The 24,834-nt window shown below is 58.5% G+C and overlaps 1 protein-coding gene and 1 long non-coding RNA gene across 8 annotated transcripts; one reads left to right on the top strand and one right to left on the bottom strand.

Moving 5' to 3' along the window:
* The first annotated feature begins 2,176 nt into the window (after nt 1-2,176).
* Nucleotides 2,177-19,598, top strand: PROM2 (prominin 2). 7 transcript variants are annotated; one of them, XM_030921102.1, is made up of 24 exons: nt 2,186-3,320; nt 3,872-3,990; nt 4,394-4,596; nt 4,690-4,810; nt 5,056-5,119; nt 5,404-5,493; nt 5,776-5,978; nt 6,339-6,413; nt 7,125-7,188; nt 7,389-7,548; nt 8,204-8,356; nt 9,579-9,702; nt 10,259-10,350; nt 10,458-10,542; nt 13,262-13,408; nt 13,934-14,005; nt 14,776-14,868; nt 15,147-15,200; nt 15,475-15,555; nt 15,740-15,808; nt 16,552-16,641; nt 16,824-16,930; nt 17,249-17,321; nt 17,539-19,598. In XM_030921102.1, exons 1-23 carry the CDS (start codon nt 3,077-3,079, stop codon nt 17,310-17,312), a joined length of 2,574 nt encoding a protein of 857 aa, XP_030776962.1. In that variant the 5' UTR covers nt 2,186-3,076; the 3' UTR covers nt 17,313-17,321; nt 17,539-19,598. The 7 variants fall into 7 exon arrangements, 5 of the variants coding, with proteins under 5 accessions (XP_030776962.1, XP_030776964.1, XP_030776963.1 ...); XM_010362063.2 differs by having other exon boundaries at nt 2,187-3,320; nt 3,941-3,990; XR_004054333.1 differs by lacking the exons at nt 17,249-17,321; nt 17,539-19,598 and adding an exon at nt 16,280-16,374 and having other exon boundaries at nt 2,180-3,320; nt 16,824-16,863.
* On the bottom strand, nt 3,330-3,844 carry LOC115894258. The gene is made up of 2 exons (XR_004054335.1): nt 3,709-3,844; nt 3,330-3,520 (listed from the first exon to the last, which is right to left on the bottom strand). It is a non-coding gene; the product is annotated as an uncharacterized LOC115894258 (long non-coding RNA).
* Nucleotides 19,599-24,834: the final 5,236 nt, after the last annotated feature.

The following is a 24,834-nucleotide window of genomic DNA, read 5'->3' as shown; positions in this document are numbered from 1 at the left end:
TTGTTTGTTTTGTTTTGTTTTGTTTTGTTTTTGAGACGGAGTCTCGCTCTGTCGCCCAGGCTGGAGTGCAGTGGCCAGATCTCAGCTCACTGCAAGCTCCACCTCCCGGGTTCACGCTATTCTCCTGCCTCAGCCTCCGGAGTAGCTGGGACTACAGGCGCCCACCACCTCGCCTGGCTAGTTTTTTTTTTTTTTGTAATTTTTAGTAGAGACGGGGTTTCACCGTGTTAGCCAGGATGGTCTCGATCTCCTGACCTCGTGATCCGCCCGTCTCGGCCTCCCAAAGGGCTGGGATTACAGGCTTGAGCCACTGCGCCCGGCCAAACCACAGTGTTTTTACCATACACACAAATAAAAACAATAGCAGTAGCCAATGATTGGCTTAATTATGACAATAATTGAGAAGAGAGAGAGGGTGGGAGTGGAGCACCTGGGGCCAAAGCGCTTATTTCCCAAGTCCCCGAGGGCTTTTAGCACCAACCAGGAAGCTAGGACCTGAATTCCCCACGGCTGGTGCACCGGAGTCAGAAGATACAGAAACGCTTAAGAGGCAGGGACTCGGGGGAGGGCTGTGTGCATCTTGCTGCTGATGCGGGCGTTAGAAAGCCATCCCAGGCCAGGTGCAGTGGCTCAAGCCTGTAATCCCAGCACTTTGGGAGGCCGAGACGGGAGGATCACGAGGTTAGGAGATCGAGACCATCCTGGCTAACCCGGTGAAACCCCGTCTCTACAAAAATAAATACAAAAAAAAAAAAAAAAAAAAAAACTAGCCAGGCGAGATGGCGGGCACCTATAGTCCCAGCTAGTCGGGAGGCTGAGGCAGGAGAATGACGTAAACCCAGGAGGCGGAGCTTGCAGTGAGCCGAGATCCGGTCACTGCACTCCAGCCTGGGCGACAGAGCGAGACTCCGTCCCCCCCCCCAAAAAAAAAAAGCCCATCCCAGGTGAAGGCATTATTTCTAACAGCCTAAATTGGAGGGAGAAGGAGAAGGGAGAAGCGGTGAGGCCCTGGAGAGACCAGCCCTTCCTCAGTGCAGCCTCTGGGGAACCAGGAGCCCCCAACATAGATGCTGGGCTCAGGTGAGTCGGGAGGAAGGGCTGTGGGCAGGCCTAGGTGGGCACAGCCTGCACTGAGCTTCACAACACAGTCATAGGCAGTGTGGCCAGGGGCCTCTCTGCACACTCTGGGGTCGGAACCCCACAGGAGGAGCTGGCCCTGGACCCTCTCTGGGGTCCACAGCCTGCTCCCACCAGGCCTAGGGTGCCAGGACACCCCTAGACTATTATTCTTCACTGTATCCCTGATCCTCACCCTTTGATGAGGCCCCTCTTCCTGTCTCGCCCCACTATTAACTGGACTATACCTTCTACCACTGTGTTCTCTCGTCCCCTGGCTCTGAGAAAGCCGCAGAGGCAGCAACGGGGAGTGTAAGAGTTCTCCTATGGGCTCAGCCCTGAATCACAGGTAAGGCCCTAATTGCCTGATAACCCTACCAGGGACAGCCAGACATCCCTGAGCCACTCACCCACCCTGCAGACCATCCTGAACTATTGCCCTGGGCTGAGCTTGGGGGTCCTGGGAGCCACGGAGCCAGCCCTTCTCTCCAAGGCTCCCAGTCAGGGGCAAGGAGCTGCCATGGAAACTCACAAACTTCAATTACTTATTTCAATACGAGTAACACACGTTTAGTGCACAGAAATGAGGAAGTACACGTGAGCAAAAGAAAATGAAAAATTGCTGGCACTCCACTGAAAAATGACCGCCGTTTATCACCTTCACTGTGTGTACTGGTCTGTAATCTTCTTTTTTTTTTTTTTCTGAGATGGGGTCTCGCTCTGTCACCCAGGCTGGAGTGCAGTGGTGCAATCTCAGCTCACTGCAAGCTCCGCCTCCTGGGTTCACGCCATTCTCCTGCCTCAGCCTCCTCAGTAGCTGGGACTACAGGCGCCGCCACCACGCCCGGCTAATTTTTTTTTTTTTTTTTGTATTTTTAGTAGAGACGGGGTTTCACTGTGTTAGCCAGGATGGTCTCCATCTCCTGACCTCGTGATCCACCCACCTCAGCCTCCCATCTGGTCTATAATCTTCTATTTGTGGAAATGATCACCGTTTTACACCTTTACTGCGTGTGCTGGTCTGTAATCTGCTATTTGCACTTATGAGTGCGTGTGAGTATTTTTCAGTCACCAGAGACATTTATTTCCACAGCATGTTCCTTAGCAACCGCCCAGTGTGTGATGTAAGAAGCTCGTTTTGCCCGTTCCTCAGTGGTGGCTTTCAGAACTGTTTCTGATTTCCTCCAGCCCTTCAGTGGATTTCTCCATGACCTGCTCAGCTGCAGGCGACTTTCTGGGCATTGGGCATACAGCTGTTCACAAAACAGCGACCTGTGCCGACACATTTCTGGTCATATCCTATCAGTTCTTTCAACTGCTGACTGGATGAGGTATGCCAGGCCAAAGGGCACACCTCTGGGATTTGCCCTTCCAAAGGCCTGTGCCTGTCAGGGTGGGCCTGTGTTCTGGATGGGCCCGGCAGCGGGCACCGGGCATGACCTGCAGGGACAGAGCAGGTTCCAGATGAAGCAGGGAGAGCGAACCTGGGTCCTGGCCCTGTGTGCCTGGTCTTATGACCATTGTGGCCAGGGCTTCACCAAGCAGCTGTTTTCCCAGCTCCCGGACGGGGCTGCTGGAGCTGGGCACGGAACAGAATATTTGAAATGGGGCCACTCTAGGCAGTTCCAAGCTGCTGAGGTACCTTTTGGACCCAGCTCGAGGCAGCCGTTGCCTGCAAGGATCTGGGTGGTGGGGAGCCCAGGCTTCCACCCAAGGCCACCAAGGGCGGTCCCAGCCTGGCCCTGCCCCTACCCTGTGCCTCCACCCCTGCCCTTCCTATGCTCCAAGGCAGGTAGGGAGGCGGGAGGCCAGGTAGCTCAGGAACCCAAACCTGTTGGGCAGGTTTTGAGAGCTGTGGAGAGAGGGACAGAGGCTGGAGAAGGATGCACGGCCTGCCCTGGGCTTGCCTGTTCCCTCCTGAGCCTGAGCCTGAGCCTGAGCCCCTTACCTTCCTGACCCCATGAGGCACGCACTGGCTCTGCTGGCTCCCCTGCTGGGCCTGGGCCTGGGGCTGTCCCTGAGTCAGCTGGCAGCGGGGGCCACAGACTGCAAGTCCCTTGGCCCGGCAGAGCCCCTGACATTCACCCCAGCAGCCAGGGCCCGGTGGCTGGCCCCTCGAGTTCGTGCGCCGGGACTCCTGGACTCGCTCTACGGCACCGTGCACCGCTTCCTCTCCGTGGTGCAGCTCAATCCTTTCCCTTCAGGTGAGTGTGCACCTCCCCGGCGAGGGCCTCAGCATTTGGGTCCCCAGCCAGGCTTCCTCTGTCCCCCTCTGCCATGAGATGTGCCCAACAGGCACTGGCCGTCTTCCTGGGGTAGAAGGCGGAGGATCCGGGGCGGGCTCCAGAACCTGCTGTGTGACTGCGGTAGGCCCTGTGTCCTCTCTGAGCCTCAGGTGCTCTGTCTGTAAAGTGAGGAGGTCACATTAGAAATACATTAGACCCGACTCAGACATCCTCTGAGTCTAGTGGTGCTTGGGTTGGGTGGTCCAGGAGTGGCTGAAGGACCCTCCCAGTCTTGTCCCTTGCTGCTTGAGGGGAAGAACTGCCAGGCCAGGCCCCTTCTCCACCTTTGCCCAGGCTCAGGACTGACCTGTAGGGTCCAGGAGGAGAGGTCTGCAGCCTCTCCTCTCTCACCCTCCTGTAGCAGTGCTGAGGTCAGGGCAGGATGGTGCAGGGTTGTGGTGATGCAGCCTCCTGCGAGGGTCCCATGGTGGTGGCAGGAGCCCTGCCTCAGAGCCACTTTACCCTGGCAGTGGGGAGAGGACGGACACGGGGCAGGGCGGTGGCTGCCCTCATATCCTCAGCTTGGCTCTTTCCGGTAGAGTTGGTAAAGGCCCTGCTGAATGAGCTGGCCTCCGTGAAGGTGAATGAGGTGAGCAAGCTGGGGAAAGGTGCTGGGGGAGGGAGTTCCGGGGTGAGCAGCAGGACGGGAGCAGAAAAGCCCCCAGTCCGCTCAGTCCCCCAGGCGGGGGCTCGGGCATCCTCGCCCCTCCTCTGTGGGCCCTGCCGTCCGCAGACCTGGATGCAAACCACAGCTCTGCCATTTACTGGCAATGAGGTTTGCAGGGAGCTGCAACTTCCTGAACTGCAGCTTCCTCCTGTGTAAGATGGTGATGAGCAGTAAGACTGCGGTCGCCTCTGGGACGCGTTGCGTGAGATGCAGGCCATGCCCCCGATGGCACTCCCGCCCCTTCTGGTTTCCCTCTGGACTGCGGCAGAAGCCAGGGCTGGGCAGTGGGGGTCAGGTCGCCCCTCATGCCCTGCCGCCTGCCCAGGTGGTGCGGTACGAGGCGGGCTACGTGGTGTGCGCCGTGGTCGCGGGCCTCTACTTGCTGCTGGTGCCCGCTGCCGGGCTTTGCTTCTGCTGCTGCCGCTGCCGCCAGCGCTGCGGGGGGCGAGTGAAGACAGAGCACAAGGCGCTGGCCTGTGAGTGTGCGGCCCTCACGGTCTTCCTGCTGCTGACCACCCTCTTGCTGCTGTAAGGCACTGCCCAGAGCCCGGGCGGGGCGGGCTGTGGCCCCAGGCTCCCTCTTACCCCGCAAGCGCCTCCCTCCTCCCTCCGTTCCCACAGGATTGGCGTGATCTGTGCCTTAGTCACCAACCAGCGCACGCATGAACAGATGGGCCCCAGCGTGGAGGCCGTGCCTGAGACCCTGCTCAGCCTCCGGGGCCTGGTCTCTGATGTCCCCCAAGTGAGCACTGTTACCCCTCACCCGCATGTGCCCCTGTGAGCACCAGGCCCCGGCAGGACAGAGCCGAGTGGGCTCTCGCTGGCCCATCACCAGCGCATCTGAAAGTCACCTCCTCTCCCGCCTTGCCTGAGAGTCCACCACCCTCAGGGTGGATGCCACAGGGGCAGGGAAGGGGCCAGGGAGAGATGGGGGTCAGGACTGCGGGTGACCAGGAAGGGCAGCCTCAGGGACTTGTGTTTGCCTAGGAGCTGCAGGCCGTGGCACAGCAGTTCTCCCTGCCCCAGGAGCGCGTCTTGGAGGAGCTGGATGGTGAGGGTCTTGTGGGCTGGCAGGTGGGCCGGCTCCAGTGGGTGCCTCTCCCTCATTCTGGACCCCACCTGGGAACAGGCTGGTAGAGGTGGGGATCAGGCCGGCTGGAGAGCAAGAGTGGCCACCACTCAGCTGCTGGAGGAACAAGCCGTGTTGCCCCTCCTCCACTCCCCTCCACCCCCTGGCTTCTGCAGAGCCCGGTGGGGCCTGGGGAGGCAGGATGGGAATGGGGGGGCCCCTCCATTCTTGGGGCTTCACCCTGCAGACTGCCGTGTGCCCTGCAGGTGTCGGTGTGAGCATTGGGAGCGCGGTCCACACCCAGCTCAGGAGCGCCGTGTACCCCTTGCTGGCGGCCGTGGGCAGTTTAGGCCAGGGTGAGCTGAAGCCACCCCTGGATAGTGTGGAGCCCAGCGGGTGTCCTCCTGGGGCGGTCCCACCTGCCCCCAGCCCTGGATTTCCTGAGCTGCCTCTGCCCCACCTATGACTTCCCCATCGCTGTACCCCAGGATCCAGCCCCCTTCCCCTGGCTTGATGTACCCAGGGGCAGTTTCCATTGTAGGCAGGAGGTCAATGATTTGCAGGTCCCTTTGGCTGGGGGAGGGGAGTTCTGGGATGCCTATGGGGGCCACTGTTCAGGCTGGGTGTGGGTCTCTCAGCCCTGCAGGTCTCCATGCAACACCTGCAAGCCCTGAATGCTACAGTGGTGGAGCTGCAGGCCGGGCAGCAGGACCTGGAGCCAGCCCTCCAGGAACAACGGGACCGCCTCCTCCAGCTGCTGCAGGAGGCCGGGTGCCAGGGAGATTGTGCAGGGGCCCTGAGCCGGGCCCGCACCCTGGAGCTGGGTGCTGACTTCAGCCAGGTGCAGACCAGGACAGAGTCCTCTTAAAGTCATGGAGGGCTGGCTGCCTGCCGCTCCTGGGATCCGGCAAATTCCCAGTCCCCTTCACCAATGTTCCTCCCTTGCCCCACCCACCCAGGTTAATGCCGGTCATCCTGGCTGTGGGTAGAGTGCTCCCCGGGCCATGCCCTCTGCGTGAGCTTCACGTGTGTGAGCTCCTCGAGTTCTGGCTGCCTCCAGGGGCCGTAGGAGCCATGGCAGTCCCCATTTTACACTTGAGGACATTGGGGTTCAGAGGCACCTGCCCCCTGCATCCGCCCTCAGAGATCCCCTTCAGGCTTCTCCTTGACCTTTGTAATAACCCACCTTCCCCCATTTCAGGTGCCTTCTGTGGACCATGTCCTGCACCGGCTGAAGGGTGTCCCCGAGGCCAAGTTCTCCAGCATGGTCCAGGAGGTGAGAGCCACCCGGTCTGCCTGATTCCTCCCTCACCTGCCAAGTGAGGGCCTCTGTTTCCCCCTTTTGGGCAGGAACCCAGTTGAACCTAAGACTTGGGGCCCCACCCACCACACAGCACCCTGGGCAGGGGACTCCTGACGACCATCCTTGGTGTGCACACAGTCTGTGCTCAGAAGGGACAGCTGGGACCTTTAAGGCAGCAGGCGTCTGGGGGTGGCAAGGGAGCAGTGCCCAACCTGAGCCCAGAGGGCAGGCGGCTCCCTCGGGTGGAGATGGGCCAAGGGGGAGGACTCGGTGTTGTGAGTCAGTGTCCAGGACCCAGGACCTGGAGCTGGGGAAACGGTGAGTCAGCTGTGCTGGGTGGCTGGAGTGGAAGGTTCCAGAAGGAAGGAAGTCAGAGCCGAGGCTGGGTGGACTGGAGCTGTACTTTCAGGAGCTAGACCTGGCAGTTGTGTGGAGGACAGCTGAGAGTTCACTGCAGTGGTGGGAGAGGGATGGGGGTAGGAAGAAGAGGTCCGGGAGGAGCAACCTTTTACAAGTTGAGTCAGGCTGGGCCAAGGGAGGGGAGAGGAGGGCAGTGACCAAGAGAAAAGAGGGAAGCTGGGAGCACTGAGGGCGGCCCTCCCTCTAGGCCTGGTGACTTTGGGGTCTCCCAAGAGGGAACCCTGGGCAGAGATGGGGAGGCCCATCCCTACTTGGTTCCTGCAGGAGAACAGCACCTTCAACGCCCTTCCAACCCTGGCTGCCATGCAGATGTCCAGCGTGGTGCAAGGTTAGGCCGCAAGGATCAGAGGCAGCTGCCAGGCACAGCTTCCCACCCCACCCCTGCCAGAGGGGCTTGTTGAGAGAGGACTGGGGTGGTGGGGGACTGTCCTCCCTCTGTGGTTCCCAGATGTTCTTCCTGCCCCCCTGTCTTGTTCCTGGGCCCCAGGGTGCCCTCCGCATCCCACAAGTCCCTGCTACTTTGGGCAGAGCTGAAGAAGGCAGTGGCCCAGCAGCCGGAAGGGTTGAGGACACTGGCTGAAGGGTTCCCAGGCTCGGAGGCAGCTTCCCGCTGGGCCCAGGCACTGCAGGAGGTGGAGGAGAGCAGCCGCCCCTACCTGCAGGAGGTGCAGAGATACGAGACCTACAGGTGCTGGGCACCCACAGGATGGGATGGGGTGGGCAGCCCAACCTCTATGCCACCCTGACACCCTGAGCCCCATTCCCAGCCCCTATCAGCCCCTGACTATACTGAGCCTCTGTGTTTGTTTGTTTTGAGACGGAGTCTCGCTCTGTCACCAGGCTGGAGTGCAGTGGAGCTATCTTGGTTCACTGCAACCTCTGCCTCCCAGGTTCAAGCGATTCTCCTGCCTCAGCCTCCCAAGTAGCTGGCACTACAGGCACCCACCACCATGCCCAGCTAATGTTTGCATTTTTAGTAGAGACAGGGTTTCACCATGTTGGCCAGGCTGGTCTCTATCTCTTGACCTCATGATCCACCCGCCTCGGCCTCCCAAAGTGCTAGGATTACAGGCATGAGCCACCGCGCCCGGCTGCCTCTGCATATTTTTAAGCCAAGACCCCTGACTCCACAGGCTTCCAAGTCCCTACCAGGCTGTGTGCCCTCGGAACCTGAGCCTGGAGACCACACAAGAGCAGTAGGGCCTCAGGAAGGGTCTGTATCTGCATTTCTGAAGCCCTGGCCTTGGGGTTAGAGGCCACACCCAGCCACCAGGTCCCGCATCTGTCCATCTTGGTGCCAGCCACCTCCCTTCTTACTGACACCCGTGTCCTCTCTGTGGCAGGTGGATCGTGGGCTGCGTGCTGTGCTCTGTGGTCCTGCTTGTGGCGCTCTGCAACCTGCTGGGCCTCAATCTGGGCATCTGGGGCCTATCTGCCAGGGAGGACCCCAGCCACCCAGAAGCCAAGGGCGAAGCTGGAGCCCGCTTCCTCATGGCGTAAGAGAGGGCTGGGAGAGGGGAAGGGTCCCCCCTTACGGGGCTGGCCGATTACTCTCGCTCCTAAGCATAGCTCCCGTGGCTGCCAGTGTCATCATCTGAATAAAGGGGTTGAACCAGAGCAGGAATGGCCAACAAGGAGCTCTTCCCTCCTACAGCAGGGGCAACTGCCGTAGCATCTAATGGACACTCCTTCCCCTGAGTCAGACATAGCCTAGAGTCCTTACCCCAGCTTCCAGGCGGCCCCCACCACCCATAGGCAACAGCACCAGAGGTGGAATCTGTTTGCCAACCCCAGACTAGACGGTCTCTAAGGCCAAGTCTGCCACATACAGTTGTACAGGTTGTTCACTGAACAAGAGTGCCTGGCTAAAGAGGTAAGTGGGGGCTGAAATCCACCGCATGTTTCATTTTCCAAGCCTCACGGCCTGACATGGGGCTGTGCCGACCTCATAAGCCCTTCGAGCCCCCTGGTCTAAGATCTTTACTCCTCAGGCCTGCTGGGATTCTGCCCTGTCAGCAGGTCATGCCTGGCCATGCCAGGTGACCCTTTTGAGTGCTGGGTCCTGGAGCAGGTCACCTCCACGGGCCCCAGGCACAGAAGTCAGCAGTCTTGGCTCTTTGGGTTTTGTTTTGTTTTTTGTTTTGTTTGTTGTTGTTGTGACAGGGTCTTGCTCTTGTCACCCAGGATGGAGTGCAGTGACACCATCATGGCTCACTATAGCCTCAACCTCCCAGGCTCAAGTGATTCTCATGCCTCAGCCTCCCGAGTAGTTGGGACTACAGGCGTATACCACCACGCCTAGCTAATTTTTAAAATTTTGTAGAGACAAAGTCTCACTCTGTTGCCCAGGCTGGTCTCATACTCCTGGACTCAACTATCCTCCCACCTCAACCTCCCAAAGTGCTGGGATTATAGATGTGAGCCCAGCTAGTCCTGGCTCTTTGAACAAAACAGCTCTTCTCTCCTCTAGGCTGCCAGGGCCAGCCTGGGCACCAGGAACAGGGTAGGGATGGGGTGAAGGTGAGGCCGGGACAGTCAGGAATTCTGGGTTCTCCCTCCTCCCCAGGAGGCCAAGTCCTCCAAGCTCCTCTCCTCTGAAGGCTCTGTCCTGGGGCCAACTGGCTGAGCAGGCTGGCCCTGGGGTGCGGGTGGGACAGAGGGTATGGTCAGGGCGGCCGGTCCCCGCTGTCCCTCAGTCCTGCCTCTCGCCTTCCCCAGAGGTGTGGGCCTCAGCTTCCTCTTTGCTGCCCCCCTCATCCTCCTGGTGTTTGCCACCTTCCTGGTGGGCGGCAACGTGCAGACGCTGGTGTGCCGGAGCTGGGAGAGTGGCGAGCTCTTTGAGGTAGGCCCGTCTCTGGTCACAGGCCCTCCTGGGGAGGGAGGTGGGGGGCAGTATGGGCAGACAGGAGGGTTGGGGGAAAGTGGTGGTCGGGGGTAAGAGGGAGAGAGGGAGGGGAGAAGTGAGACAGACATGGCCAAGGAAAGAGACAGAAACCCGCCAGTGGATGGTGGAGGGAGAGAGCACCCATGAGTCCCTGAGATGCTGCCCAGGCCCCAGGGCAGGGACCTGAGAGATGGCACCCTGACCCATGCCCTCTCATCTCCTAACACTGCCTGGGAGCCGGCACCCTGGTGCCCAGTGAGCTGCAATGCTGGACTGGGTTCTCTGCAGAAGATCGGGCCGGCCTCCCCTCCTAGGGATTCGTGGGAAGAGCCCCTGTAAGGATTTAGGGTCCAGAGGTCACCAGAGTGAGAGGCCAGGTGTGAGCTGGGGTGAGGGGATGTTTCCTACCCCTCGTCTCTGCTGTGCCACAGCGGCACAGCGCCAGGCCCTAGGGGACTGGGGTGGCCTTATCCCCACCCCGCTCTGTGCCCATTTCTCACTGCCCCATCCCCAGTTTGCAGACACCCCAGGGAACCTGCCCCCGTCCATGAACCTGTCGCACCTTCTTGGCCTGAGGAAGAATATCAGCATCCGCCAAGCTTATCGGTGAGCGGACAGCCTGGCGGAGCTGGGGACTGGGAAGGAAGGAGGAGGGCCAGTGTCCCTCCTGCCACCCCCAAGGCTCATCGTCTGCACCCCTCACTCCTCCTCAGGCAGTGCAAGAAAGGGGCAGCGCTCTGGACAGTCCTGCAGCTCAATGACTCCTATGACCTGGAGGAGCATCTGGATATCAGCCAGGTGAGAACGTTTCCAGACCTGTGAGGAGCCCTCCTCAGATCCCCTCCTCAGATCCCCTCCTCAGATTACCTCCTCCGGTCTGTTTGGCTCTGTGGAGGCGCTGTCTCTTTGAACCCAGGAGACCCAAGAAGTCCGTGTGAGCGATTAAGGTGCCCGAGGGCAGAGGCCCAGTCACCAGCTCTGGGGAAGCTTCCGGGTGTGTGGGTGGGTCCGTGTGCACCTGAAGGCTATGTCCAGCCCCAAGCAGAGCCAAGGTGGCAGCAGGAAAAGCTGGTGACAATGAGCAGGAGGACGAGGGGGCACATGTGTCCTGGCTGAGGACAGGCATTGTCTGCGATGCTCCACTTGGGAGGGGGAGGCTGGGGAAGGACGTGGCAGTGACAAGGACAGTGGAGAGTCTGGCTAACGCTGGGGGAGGGCCTGCCAAGCTCACGCAGGTGGGAGGTGGCGGCGGCAGGATTCCACCCCCAGGCTGACAAACGAGCCTCTTCCTGTAACCCCTGGGCTTTGCTGGGACTTGGTGTGCAGAACTGGAGACACTCGCCAATGCTAGCGAGAGACAGTTCTAGAACGAAGGCAAGGAAGGGCTGTTTCACAAGAGGGATGGACTTTGTCTCCTCATGGTGCACAGAAGCTGAAAGACATTCCCTCCTCGACTTCCAGGCTCCTAAGCATATGCTGGGGAAACCCACCATCCCCTGGCCCCAGTTCCCCTCGCCCTCCCCAAACACAGAGCATGCTCACTCCTGATTTTGCATCATCCCGGGAAACCCTTCCAACCCCTGGATCAACCAACCAGCCTCGGCCCACGGACAGCACAGCCACAGGGCCCAGTCCCAACTCTGTGTCTTGAACTGCACAACCTGGGACAGTGATGCAGCTCACTCCTCCTTCCGCCTCTTTAACCAGACAGGAGGCCACTGGAGCAGGCGATATCTCAGTGCTAGGCCGAGACACTGCCCTGTGGAGGAAGGCTGGCCAGGGAGGGATGAACCAGGGCCCTGGGCAGAGGAGCCCCCATCCCCTGCTGGCAGGAAGCCATGGCTCTCGAGGGGAGGCGTCCTGGGCTTTGGATTCAGATGCACTGGGCAGTCCTTTGAGGCCGCCTGACAACGTACCCAAAGTGGTTGTAAGAATCCTTGTCCTCAAAGGAGATACGGATGGGTACGCAGACATGAGTAGGACACAGGGCTTTCCAGAGCACGGGGAGGGCACCACGCATCTCCCCACTTCTCGTGAAGCTGCTGCCACTGATGCCTGAGACACGGCCCGAAGGCCCCCACCCGAGAGGGCCAGGCCTTTTCTCCTCCGGGAGAAGGCAACCTGGAGGGATGCGGGGAGGAGAGCCAAGCTGGGCCGCAGTCTCTAACCAGCTGTGTAACCTTGGCAAGTGGATGCTCCAGTCTGACCACAGTTTCTTATCTGTTAAACACTGGGGCTGCATTTTATGACGTCTAAATCTCTTCCAGTGATAGTAGGAAAATGCTGAGGCTCTTTCCTGAAAATGCAGTTGCGTTCATTCATTCATTCATTCATTCATTCATTCACACAACTAACAAACTTGTACCCTGCCCACCATGTATGAGCCTCCGGGTTAGATGCTGGGGGTTTGGGGCAGAACAGGCAGGCAAAGCCCCACTGTTGTGGAGCTGACAGCAATGAACAATTAACCTCTAAGTAACATCATTTCAGAGCAACAAGCGCTTTGAAGGCCTCGACACAGCTGATGGGATAAAGGGGGGATGGGAAAGCTATTTTATTTCAGGTGGCCAGGGAAGGTCTGTGTCTTGGCCCAGAAGCCAGATAGGCACTGGAGGAAGGCCAGGTCTTGGCATTTGGGACAGGGGCCTACGGGGAGCCTGTCTGGGGCTTGGGGTGTCCAGGGCAGGGGGCCCTGAGGGCCTGCCGTGTGAGTCTGTTCTTGCGTTGCTATAGAGGAATACCTGAGGCGGGACATGGGGGCTCACGCCTGTAATCCCAGGACTTTGGGAAGCTGAGGTGGAAGGATTACTTGAGCCTAGGAGTTCAAGACCAGCCTAGGCAACATGGGGAGACCCTCTCTATACAATTTTTTTTAAAAGCCAGGTGTGGTGTGTTGCACCTGTAGTCCCAGCTACTCGAGAGGCTGAGGTGGGAGGATCACTGGGACCCAGGAGGTCCAGGCTTCAGTGGGCTGTGCTTGTGCTATTACCCTCCAGCCTGGGCAACAGAGCAAGACCCTGTCCCCTCCCCCAACCAAAAATTTAAAAAAGCAATACCTGAGGCTGCATAATTTATAAAGAAAAGAGGTTTAAGTGCAGGCTGTACAGGAAGCGTGGCAGCAGCACCCGTTCCTGGGGAGGCCTCAGGAGCTTCCACTCATGGCAGAAGGCCGAGGGGAGCCAGCACATCACATAGGGAGAGAGGGAACGAGAGAGCCAGTGCGGAGGTGCCGCGCTCTGTCAAACCACCAGGTCTCACGTGAACTAACTGAGCAGAAACTCACTCATCACCCGGGCAACGGCACTAAGGCCTTCGTGAGAGATCCGCCCCCGTGATCTAGCACCTCCCACCAGGCCCACCTTCACCCCCAACACCCGGGGGTCACATTGCAACATGAAATTTGGTGGGGACAAATATCCAGACCATATCGCCTGGTGACCGACTTGCTTAGGGGAGCATCTCTGGGGTCCTAGCTCAGCAGCTGGGCATGACTCCCATCCTGCCCCCGCCCTCCCAGTACACCAACAAGCTGTGGCAGGAGTTGCAGAGCCTGAAAGTAGACACACAGAGCCTGGAGCTGCTGAGCTCAGCCGCCCGCCGGGACCTGGAGGCCCTGCAGAGCAGCGGGCTCCAGCGCGTCCACTACCCCGACTTCCTCGTTCAGGTCAGCGGTGGGCACCTCATTGAGGCTTCCTCGGCCAGGTGGTGATGGAACGAAGGGGCCCACAGAGGAGCGGGGTGTGCATCTCGCCTTATCACAGCTCTGGGCTCTTCCACGTTTCCTGGGGCCTCTTCCTGTGGAGGTGTCCCCAGATCATGTGCCCCTGGGCCCGTCCTCCTGCCACCACCCAGATCACACGGGAATAGACACCCTCTCCCCTAACCCAGCAGCGTGTGTCACTGTTCGTGGTTCTGAACCCACTGCTGCAGCGGACACAGTGGGAAGTTGCCTCTTCCTTGAGTGACACCAGAGGTGCCTTATTTGTTCTTACTGTTTCTATCTCATTGGGAAAATGTCTGAAATATTTCACAGTTCCAGGGAAAACCCACTATGACTCATCTGTCACAATACCCTTAGCTGGTGTCAGTTCTGTTTGATAAGACTGGGGATTTGGAGGCTGGGAGCGGGTGGTCGTGGGCCCCAGGGGAGCTGGGTTCATCCCTCCTGGCCTCTCCTGTCCACCTGCAGATCCAGAGGCCTGTGGTGAAGACTAGCATGGAGCAGCTGGCCCAGGAGCTGGAAGGACTGGCCCAGGCCCAAGTGAGAGGGAAGCAGGGCCCCCACTGGGCAGCAGGAGAAACGGGGGGCTTGGGAGGCAGGAGAGGGTGGGAGGATGTGAGGGCAAAGGCAGGGGACTGAGGACCACCACCAGTGAGGCCTGAGGCTCCTGACCCCTGGCTGGGCTAGAGGGTTTTGCAGCATCAGTTCTTACTCCAGCTCTGCCACCCACTGGCTGTGTGGCCTTGGGCAAGACATGCAGTGTCTCTGAGCCAGAGGTTCTTCATCTGTTGGGTGGACCGTCCTCCATCTCAGAGCAGATGTAATAACTTTCTGGCCTCACGCAGTTGGGCAGGTGTTTCTCTGTGCTCCATTTGCAGGATTTGCTGGGACAGGGGCTGTGAGGACTTTGGGGTGGATGAGATGTCATGGCAGTTGCCCTTGAGGGGAAAAATAGCATTTTATATTTATAGCTATTTAGGGTTTAAAAGTTCTCTTTAAAACATCCCATAGGCCCCGCAACAACCCCACAGGGTGGGCAGAGCCAGGAGCATCCTCAATTTCCGCAGGTGCCCCTGCAGCTCAGGCATGTTCTGTGACTGACTTGGGGCACCCAGCAAGCTAGAGTGAACCTAGAACTTGGATCTAGGCCCCCCAAACCCAGATCAGGCCCTGGAGCTTATGGAGGCTTCGGTTTTCTGCCTCTGAGCCCAGCACTCTCACTTCCCCTTGGTATGTCGGAGTGAAAGCCTGGGTGAGGGATGGATGTGCCTGTCCTGGGTGGGGCCGTTCTGATTTTTATATCCTTTCAGGGCAGTTCTGTGCTGGGGCAGCGGCTGCAGAAGGAGGCCCACGGACTCAGAAACCTTCACCAGGAGAAGGTCGTTCCCCAGCAGAGCCTTGTGGTCAGTTTGCAGGCCCAGGGAGCCTGGGGCCTCGGGGAGGGGAGAGCTGGAGAGGGGACAGTGAAAGGGGAGGGAAGCTCTGAGAGTCTGTTCCCTCCCCTCCCTTCCCCTCCCTTTCTCTCCTCTCCCCTCCCCTCCCCTCCCTTTCTCTCCTCTCCCCTTCCCTCCCTTCCTCTCCTCTCCCCTCCCCTCCCCTCCCTTCCTCTCCTTTCTCCTCCCCTCTCCTCCCCTCCCCTTCCCTTCCCCTCTCCTAACCAGCCCTGATCTCTTCTCCACAGGCAAAGCTCAACCTCAGCGTCAGGGCCCTGGAGTCCTCTGCCCCGAATCTGCAGGTGGCTGCTGGTGGTGGGGACGTGTGGTGGAGCAGGGGGGCTGCAGAGGGAGGCAAGAAGTAGGAGCCCATCGCACTCTGGACCTCAGAGCTCTGCCCAGGTTGTGGGTGGGGTCGGGAGGAGGATGGGGTGGCAGCAGAGCCTGGGGAATCACCAGCCTTGGCCTGTCTGTGGGGGCTGAACCCTCTCCTGCTGAGTGTGTCGTGGTGTGTGTTGAATTAATGAATGGATGCGTGAATGCAGGGCACTGAGTTGAGGCTCTCATCCCCTCCAGCTGGAGACCTCAGATGTCCTAACCAATGTCACTTACCTGAAAGGAGAGCTGCCTGCCTGGGCCACCAGGATCCTGAGGAATGTGAGTGGTGGGTGGGACAGGGGAAGGGGCTTCCACCCCAGGCTTCTCCAGTCCCAGTTTCTCACTGTGGCTCCCAGGAAAGCTGGGACTGTCCTCAAGTTGCCACGCATGGGAGGTGGCGCGGGTGGGGGGGCACTGCTGCTTCCGGGACCCCTGCAGCCCAGACCTCCTCTCCTTCCTGCAGGTGAGTGAGTGTTTCCTGGCGCGGGAGATGGGCTACTTCTCCCAGTACGTGGCCTGGGTAAGAGAGGAGGTAAGTGGGGCCTCAGAGCAATGACCGATTCCCTGCCCCAGCAGACCAGCTGTTCACTTCGCTCAGCCCTGCCCCCACCCCCAGAGCCCCTTGGGGGTGACCCAGGCCTTCAGGATCAAACCCAAACTCCCAAACCTGGCATCTGCACCCCTGCTTGCTGGCTGAGCTCTGCCCACCCCACCTCTGTTGCAGCCCTTCCCTTAGCTGAGTGTGAGCAGGGTTGGCGTTCTCCAAAATGTTTCCTCACACCTGGCCTGCAGGTTCTTCCCTGGGCCAGCCCCTTCCCCAGCTTGTCCAGGGCCAATCCTCAAAGCCTGCCTCCCACTGCAGACCCTTGCTGAACACAGCCTCTGCAAGCTGTCTGGACACCCACACTAGGTGGCAGGGATCTGGGTGTACCCTGAGTGTGTCTGGGTGCCTGTGTGTGTGTGTGTGTGTGCACGCACGCACACACACGTGTTGCCTCCCCAGTGAGCGTGGCTTGAAGCACGGTGCTGGGTCATAGTAGGCCTTAATCCAGGCTGGTGAACAGATGGAAAGGGGAGGGCCAGCGAGGAGCCCGTGGGGTATGTCCCCATCTGTCTGTACCTGCCTCTCTGCATGTGTGTAGGAGTGTGCGGTGGCCCCAGTGGTGTCCCCAGGCCTATCTGTGTCCCTGTCAACCCCTCTCCCTGAATTGAATGTGGGTGTGCGCCTGTGGGTCAGGGTGTCTCTGTATCACCTGCCTCGTGTTGGCACCACAGGTGACTCAGCGCATCGCCACCTGCCAGCCCCTCTCCGGAGCCCTGGACAACAGCCATGTGATCCTGTGTGATATGATGGCTGACCCCTGGGTGAGTGCCCCAGCTCATCAGGGCTCGTTCACCAAGTCCCCGAGCCTTCCTGCTCTCCAGGGAGGGCTGGGTGAGCAGGGTGTGAAGTCAGGCATGGCCCCTGCCCCAGCTCTGATGACCAGGCAGCTGGGTGGGGCTGGGTACCACGTGAGTTGGTGAGCCGACCTCAAGCCCTGTTGCAGAATGCCTTCTGGTTCTGCCTGGCATGGTGCACCTTCTTCCTGATTCCCAGCATCGTCTTTGCTGTCAAGACCTCCAAATACTTCCGTCCTATCCGGAAACGCCTCAGGTGAGGGGCTGCCAGGGCTGTAGGCAGCATCAGGGGCCAGGGAGGTGTCCTCTCCACCGCCAGGGTCCCCTGTCACAGCCCCTCCTGAGGCCTCCCAGGCACAGGAGGCTCATGACCGAGCCCTGGAGAGCCGGGAAGTTCCCCGGTATGTCTGCCCCTTACCCTTCTTGCTGCATCCGTTCGGGCGTAGGTTCGTGGGACCCTTCCCATCCCCCGCCAGGGCTTCCGAGGAGAAACCCTCAGGGCTCTGGGTTTGTCGCTGTGTCTGGGCTGAGGGTCTGGGGCGAGGCCGTGCTCACTCTGTCTTCGATGCTGCAGCTCCACCAGCTCTGAGGAGACTCAGCTCTTCCACATCCCCAGGGTTACTTCCCTGAAGCTGTAGGGCCTGTGGGTGAGTTTTCCCCAACGTGCTTAATTGCTCCCTGCCAGGGATTGAGGGAGTGGGGTGGGGAGGGGCCGGGGTCTGGGGTTTCCGGGGCCTTGGAGGGCAGGAAGGCTTGGGGACATGGTGGGATCTGGGTGTTGGGTGTGGCCCGTCCAGCAGCGGAGCTGACAGCCCTGTTCTCCCCTCCCTCCCCTTCACCCGTTTCCTTCTTAATCCGTGACAGGGTGAGGTGACCCCAGGCTGCCTGTCCTCCCCTTTGATTCAGCCTGAGCCACAGGACTTCGGTAGCTCTTGCCCCAGAGCCCAGGCTGGCATCCAGGCTTGGACCGTCCCTCATTCCGGCTTACCTGGCCCGACCTTGCCTGCTCCTTTCCACCTCTTTCTGCTCTCGACCCCCATCGTTCACTCTCAGAATCACCTGGGACTTCTGTGCAGATGCTGAGCCAGCAGGTCCCTCCAGGTGTCACCCCTCAGCCCACTGCTGGTGGCATCCTCATGGGAACAGCCTGCTCTCCACCTGCTGGAGCCTGGACCCTGGGGTGGGACAGAGGCCTCGTCCAGCCCCACTCCCCTTCCCGTGTGTCCTCCCCGTGCCAAGCCTCCCTCTGCCCCTCTCTGAGCTCCTCGCCCCCCACCCCATCCTCATCTGGCCTCCCTGCTGGCTCCCACTTGCCTCTTATGCCCTTCCTGGCCCTTTGCTTCCTCCCTTTGTCCCCTCTTCACCCTATCCCCACTGCTACCTTGCTGGCCCAGGGGACCACCCTGCCCAACCAAACCGCTCAGGTAACGCCACTAGTCAGGCAGGGGCACCGTGGCCTAGGTTTGGGCTGGCTGCAGGCCCTGCCTCATGGCCCCTGAGCCCTCCACTGCCCCAGAGCCCTGGGCCCTCCGCAGATCCCATCCTGGATTTATTGGTGCCCAGCGGGGTGAGGGAGGCCTGTCTGAAGGCCGAGCCTCCCTGCCTGCACCCAGGTTAGAAATGGGGGTACTAGCACTTAGCTCCTCTCTGAGTGCTGGCTCCCAAGGAAGGGACCTGGGACCTGGGTGACAGTGGGGACTCGCCCTTATCTCTTCAGAAGGAAGCATCTTCCACAGCCCCCACCCAGCTTTCTTAGGAGTGGTCTGGTGGCCAGAACAGGATTTTGCCCTGCCCCTTCTATCCTGCGTGTGTGGCCTAGGGTCATCCCCAGCCCATCCCTGTGTCAGCCCTGAGTGCCGGATGCTGTGTTCCACAAAGGAGGAAGAGGAGAGAGAGAAGAGATGGACAGACCTCAGATCCATTAAAGCGTTCTCACTTGCCTGAGACTTGGTTCTGGGTCCTTAAAACCAGGTTTCCTAGGCTGGGGCCCTGTACACAGTTGGAGTTTAAATGAGTGTTTATAGAGAGGAGAGTTCTAAGGTCTCCTCTGGCTGCAGGCATCCAGGGGTTATTCTAGCAATATGCAGCTAGGGCGTGGGTCCCAGCCTGGGAGCCTGCTGTCAGGAGCAGGCGGACCTAGACTCACAGCCTGGCTGTGATACTGGTTCGCTCAGCCTCTCCGTTTGTAAGATGGGGAGAAGAGTCACAACCTCCACAAAGCGTTGTGCAAATCAAACGTGATCATTCACGGAAAGCCCTTAGCAGTGGCCTGGCACAAAACAAATGCTCAGTAGATGGAAGTTGCCTGTTATTATTACTATTGTTTGCCATGACTGCTCTGGGCCAGGGGTAGAGCTAGTGTCTGGGCGTGTACAAGGGAAGAGGGAGACAGGCCTCTGTTCAAAGGCAGAAAGTCCTTTCAGATTGTGGTTGGCTGGGTTTCAGGGAGTGTTTGTGTTGTTTGTTTTTGTTTGTTTGTTTGTTTGTTTCAAGACAGGGTCTCGCTGTGTCACCCAGGCTGGCGTGGAGGGGTGCAATCTCGGCTCACTGCAACCTCCACCTCCTGGGCTTAAGCGATTCTCATGCCTCAGCCTCCCAAATAGCTGGGACTACAGGTGCGTGCCACTATGCCTGGCTAATTTTTGTATTTTTTGTAGAGATGGGGTTTTGCCATGTTGCCCAGGCTGGAAGTGTCTATGATTAACTGCATCTTATAAACCAGCTACAAGTTTTCTACTAGAAATTAGAATGGTGCATACACAATGTATTGTTATCGCTGTCAGAAGAGCATCCTTGAATGTAGTGTGACTGCCTCTTTTTTGCCTTTCCTAGAGGGTTTTTTTTTTTTTTTCCTTGTTACTGATCTGTTGACCTACCTGGAAGAAGTAGCACCCTTGCATTTAAAAAATAAAATTGATGGGATTACAAATGGAATAGAAGCAATTTTTTAAATATTGTCAGTTTTCTTTCAAAATTACCTATTTTATCTTTTATCTATTTGAACCTATTAAGCATAGTTATTTTAAAGTTCAGTTAGTCCCTTTTATGGAGCCTCCATTAGTCTGTTTCTAGTGCCTGTTGTTTCTCTTGTTTTTTGTTCATTTTGTCCTGTCTCCTCCCATACTTGGCAATTTTTTTACTGAGTACAAGTAATTTCAGGTCTGGGATGGAGTTATCTTCCTCTGCGAGGATTATATTTACATCTGGCAGGTGGCCGGGGATGCAGTGAGCCAGATCTCTTTCATCTACTTGTAGGGAGTGAGATGATTTGAGTTACTTTAAGGGCTGGTCTACTTCTGATTCATTTGTATTCATAGGGTGAAGCCCACTGGGGCTCCAACCCAAAGCGTAAGACATTTGCCAGGTAGCCTTCCTGTGGGAGCTTTGCAGTATCTTCTAGAATCCGCAGACCCCCTACAGAAAACGTAATCCCAGATACAGTGCATGTGTCTCTGAGTTGCCTCCTTTTCCTAGATCTTGGCCTTGTAATTCTTCACTGCTTTGTTTCCTTCCCAATACTCTTAATTAGACTTAAATATATCTATGTACATATATTTATTAAATAAATAAATAAATATAACTTTAAAAGCTGTTCAAAATGCCCGCCACCCCACCCCCTCCCCCTACACACACACACACACAAATTTTGAGCAGCTTTTTAAGTTGTCCTGAACTGGGAATTTCGTCCAAATGACCCAGCCCACGGTTATTGGAAGTAGTCCTAAAAAATGGACTTTGATGTTCCCCTTATAAACTGGGGAAAAGGCTGCCACTCTTTGAATTTCGTGTCCAGAAACTGGGGCCCAGCTAATGGAACATGATCTTTTGCAAAGGTGTTTTGTTTCGAGAGCACCACGGGAATACCGGTCACCCGGGGATGGGTCGGCCCTCGGCAGTTGGCAGAGAGACAGAAACAGCCACAGAGAAAGATAAATTACCTATTTCTCTGGCTTTTAAAATTCTGGAATCCTGAAATGCTAATGCTACTTTATATGCAAAACAAAGCCCCTCTGAGGTCACAATCTATTTCTTCTGTCCCATGACAGTCTCTGAGGGAGCAAACTCTCATCTGGTTGAGCAGAGGAATCTCCGGGAAGTTCCATGGCTGGTTCAGGGTCTCAGAAGTTGAAGCCCAGCCAGGCTTTGGAAGCAGGTCCCCGGGTCCTGGTGTCCCTGGAGGTTTCTTCCTGGAGGCAATGCCAGTTCCCATTCCCTGTGGGCATGCGGGAGCGAGGCCCTCTCTCCAAGGTGACTTGAACCAAGTGTCCTTGCTGTCCCTGTGGCAGGGATGACAGATTGGGGGTGCTAGGAGTTCTTCCAGACCCTCCAACCTGGCCCCCCAGCAGAAGGCCTTACGATAGATTGTGCCAAAGCAATGCCAGATGGGCCAGGGTGTCTGAGGTCCCAGGTGGCTGCTCAGGGCGGCTCCAGCTGGCTCGAGGTGTACAAAGGGAGAGCCACGTGGCCGGGCAAGAGCCTGCCCAACTACCTGAAGGGACAAACACTGTGAGTTAATATTTATTTACTGAGTTCTGAGCATAAGTCAGGAAGCACTTTCCATGAATTAACTGGGAGGCAGGCATTGTTATTTACCTGCCTGACAGTTGAGAAAGCTCAGGCACAGAGACTGGATGTGGGCAGAGTAGAAAGGGCAGCACTCATCCGAATGAATCCGCGGAGAACAGTGCCACTCAGGCCACATCTGAGTCTTCTGGAATCAGCCCGAGGCCCCGCTCTGGGCGAATGTGGACAGCGTCCCCCTTCCCTACTCTCCCCGAGCCAGGGCCGTCCATCGCTTCTAGCCTGAGTGCCAGGAACTGAACCAGGAGGCTGGTGGCCAACCTGGTGCACACAGCACCTGCTGCCAGAATAAAGTTCCTTGTCCGTGGTCCCAGCCCTTCCTAGCACATGCTGGGTGTGCCCGTCCTTAGGTGGTCCGCACTCATCCGTCTTACAAATGCTGACCAAGAACTGCGGCTTGGGTGAGGAGGGAAGGAGGGGATGAGTAGAGGGTGGGGCCCCATCTGAGCCCTTGACTTCTGCCCATGAGTGAAGCAGAATTTAGGGAAGAGGTGGCTGAGCCCCTCCCCACACTGAGGGCTGGAGTGGGAGCCAAGGAGTCAGGCGCTGAGGTTAGAGGAGGGAGGTTTCAGGGAGGTGAGCTGAGTCCAAGGCGTGTGGTCTGCCGCCCTTTCTTCACTTCAAGCTGCAAGGCAAGGGGCTTTAAAGAAAGCTGCCAGAGAGCTTCACAGTGTTCCCTGAAGTCTGAGAAATCCCTTGGTCTGATGCCGCACCCACTGCAAAGTCTCGAGGGCAGTCAGGCTGGCTGCCTTGAAGGCGGAGCTAAGGAGAGAGCTGGCGGCCCAGGTGAGCGCCTCCTGTGACAGTCGGCATGGAGTCTCCTAGGTCCAGTCGAAGGAGGCCGCCCAGAGAGTGAACCGACCTCAGCCCAAGAGGAGGCAGAGCTGCCATTAGGTACTGGGGGCTTGTGGGTTCCCTGAGGCCCGTGTGAAACACTCTAGTCAGGGGACCCTAGTCAGGGGACCAGGAGGCCAGGCTCCCAGGACCCTTGGAGCAGCCCACAGAGAAAGAAGGACAGCTCTCGACCTCTGCAAACCCAGAGCACAGCTCAGCTGGAGGCTGCCATGCCGGCCACCTGCCCCAGGCCGCCACCCCAGCCGCCTGCCCCAGGCTGCCCGCCCCAGGCCGCCACCCCTGCCGCCCGCCCCAGGCCGCCACCCCCAGGCCTGAGCTGGGTGGGGAGCAGGAGAGTTGACGATGACATGGGCCTGAATGGGGGCTGAGCCTGTGTTGTGAGATGTGAAGTGATGAGGACCATTTGTATTTTCTTACCAAGATGCTCCCAGCTGGCCAGGCTTCTCTCTCTCTCTCTCCCCCGCCTTGTACCCCTCAGCCAGGGCCCAACAAAAAATAGGGCCTAAGGAAAAGAGCCCTGGGCTGGGGGCTCCACGGAGCTGGGTTTGGGGGCCTGGGGAGGAGGGACTTGCATTTGGGCCTGGAATGCAGGATCACGAGCAACAAGGTCTGTGGGCGGGGGCACCATGAGCCGCTCGCCTGGGGAGGACGAGAGTGAGGGCCCTGATCAGCTGGAGCAGCCTACGACGGCCTCCTGAAACACTGTGACGAGGAGAGGAAACCTGACCTTCTTCCGGGCTTGAAATCATCCCTTCCTTTCTCACCTCCAAACTCCCCCCAGCCTCGGTGTCTCCCCACAGCCCCTATGTGAGGAAGCCACAGCAGGAAACGCAGGGCTGAAGCGTTCCTAGCGGATAAGACGAAGTCCTCTCGAGCCTCCTTAACCCGCTGCGGGTCGGACACACCACAGAGAACACCGGGAATTACCAAGGCCGTCTCTGGGAAGCCTGCAGATGCCCGTGTGCCCACACCAGGGCTGCCTCTGAGCCCACGTAGGAGTCCCAGACCCCCTTCTCCTCCCCTTCTCATTCCAGTGTTCCCCACAGGCCCAGGGGAGGGGCCCAGCTGGGAGTGCCTGGGGCCCTGGACAGGCCACTGAGGAAGCGGGGTGTGGCGGCAGGGGGCACACACACTCCACTTCTGCATTTTACCAGGGGTGCCCACCTGGGTACTAGCTGCAGTGGGAGGTTCACAAGGCCCGAGCAACTGGTGGGCCCAGCAGGGCAGGGCAGTTGTCCCAGGCCTGCGGTGTCACACCTGTGAACTCCAGGGACAGCGCATCTGAGTGTGGGATGTCGGTGAGGGTGCCAAGCAAGGGTGAGCGACTCTCGGGGGTGCTGCTGTGACGAGTGGGCTCCTCTGCTCCTGACTCCTCCGGCCAGGCCATCGGGAAGACCTGCCCATCATGGCAGTGCGGTCACCAATTTTCCAAGCTGCTGTGTAAGCTGTGGGCATAGAGCCACCAGCGGGATCTCAGCACCCATGGTGCTCACTCCGGGAAGCAGGCAACAGGCTTTGGGCCCTGGCGTTACCACTCCCTAGCCTGTGACTTGGGCAAGTCCTTTAGCTTTTCTGGGTCTCACCGTTATCATCTGTAGAGGGAGATAATGATGCTTTTCTCCCAAGGCCACTATGAGGACTCAAAATGCTCGATGAGTCCCTGCTTGCGGAGGCTTGCTCAGAGTCAGAAGGGCAGGACTGTCCCAGGCGGTGAAGGGAGGATGGGGCTGGGCACGGTGGCTCACGCCTGGAACTCCAGCACTTTGAGAGGCAGAGGCAGGTGAATCATCTGAGCCCAAGACTTGGAGACCAGCCTGGGCACCATAGTGAGACTCCATCTCTACAAAAAAACATAAAAATTAGCCGTGCATGGTGGCATGTGCCTTGTAGTCCCAGCTGCTTAGGAGACTGAAATAGGAGGAGTGCTTGAGCCTGGCAGGTGAAGGCTGCAGTGAGCCATGATCACACCACTGTACTGCAGCCTGGGTGACAGAGTGAGACCCTGTCTCAAAAAAAAAAGCAGATGAGGTCCCAGGATGCTGGCCCTGAGCTGACAGCCGTGAAGGGGCCTCCCTCCCTCCCCCACTTCCCAGGGTGCAGTGTGGGTGGGGCACAGGGGAGCTGGACAGGGCCAGACACCTGGGCTGCCGCCTCCCCTCTGGAAACCTCCTCCTTGCCTCGGTGGGTTGACAACTCCGGGCTATTTTCTTCCCCTGAGGATCTTAAAGTTGGAGCTAATTGGTTGGCTCAAAAAAAAAAAGAAAAAAAAGAAAAAGGGCATGCAAGCACAATTGTGCAGGCTGCGAAGGAGGGAGGCATCCCAGGGCTTCGTCTCCATGGGAACTACTGGCACAGGCTGGCTCCTCTGGGCTCCAAAAAGGGAAACTTGGCAAAGATTTCGGGCACCTGGCTCCTGAGTGGTTTGCTTGGGGGCCAACCAAACCCCCAGGAGCTGCCCGCCCGAGGGACGGGATGGAGCCCCCTCTCGCAGGGATGCCTGGGAGCCCTCGCCCCCATTCCCCACCCTCGCACCCCAGGAGATCCCATCAGGTCCTCGGCTGCTCTGGATGCATCCCGACTTGGGAGCTGGGAGGGGCCCAGCACAGCTGGAGAGCATGAGCAGCTCATGCTTTGGGGAGACACCCACACTTCGAGGCCCGGGGATGGGTGAATGGGAGGTGGTTAATGAGGGACAGATGAAAGAGGTGGAAGGACCCTGAGTAT

Source organism: Rhinopithecus roxellana, chromosome 17 (genome assembly GCF_007565055.1).
Source record: "Rhinopithecus roxellana isolate Shanxi Qingling chromosome 17, ASM756505v1, whole genome shotgun sequence".
NCBI classification, from domain to species: domain Eukaryota; kingdom Metazoa; phylum Chordata; class Mammalia; order Primates; family Cercopithecidae; genus Rhinopithecus; species Rhinopithecus roxellana.
Note: the sequence above shows the minus strand (reverse complement) of the source record. Positions and strands in the feature narration are given on the sequence as shown.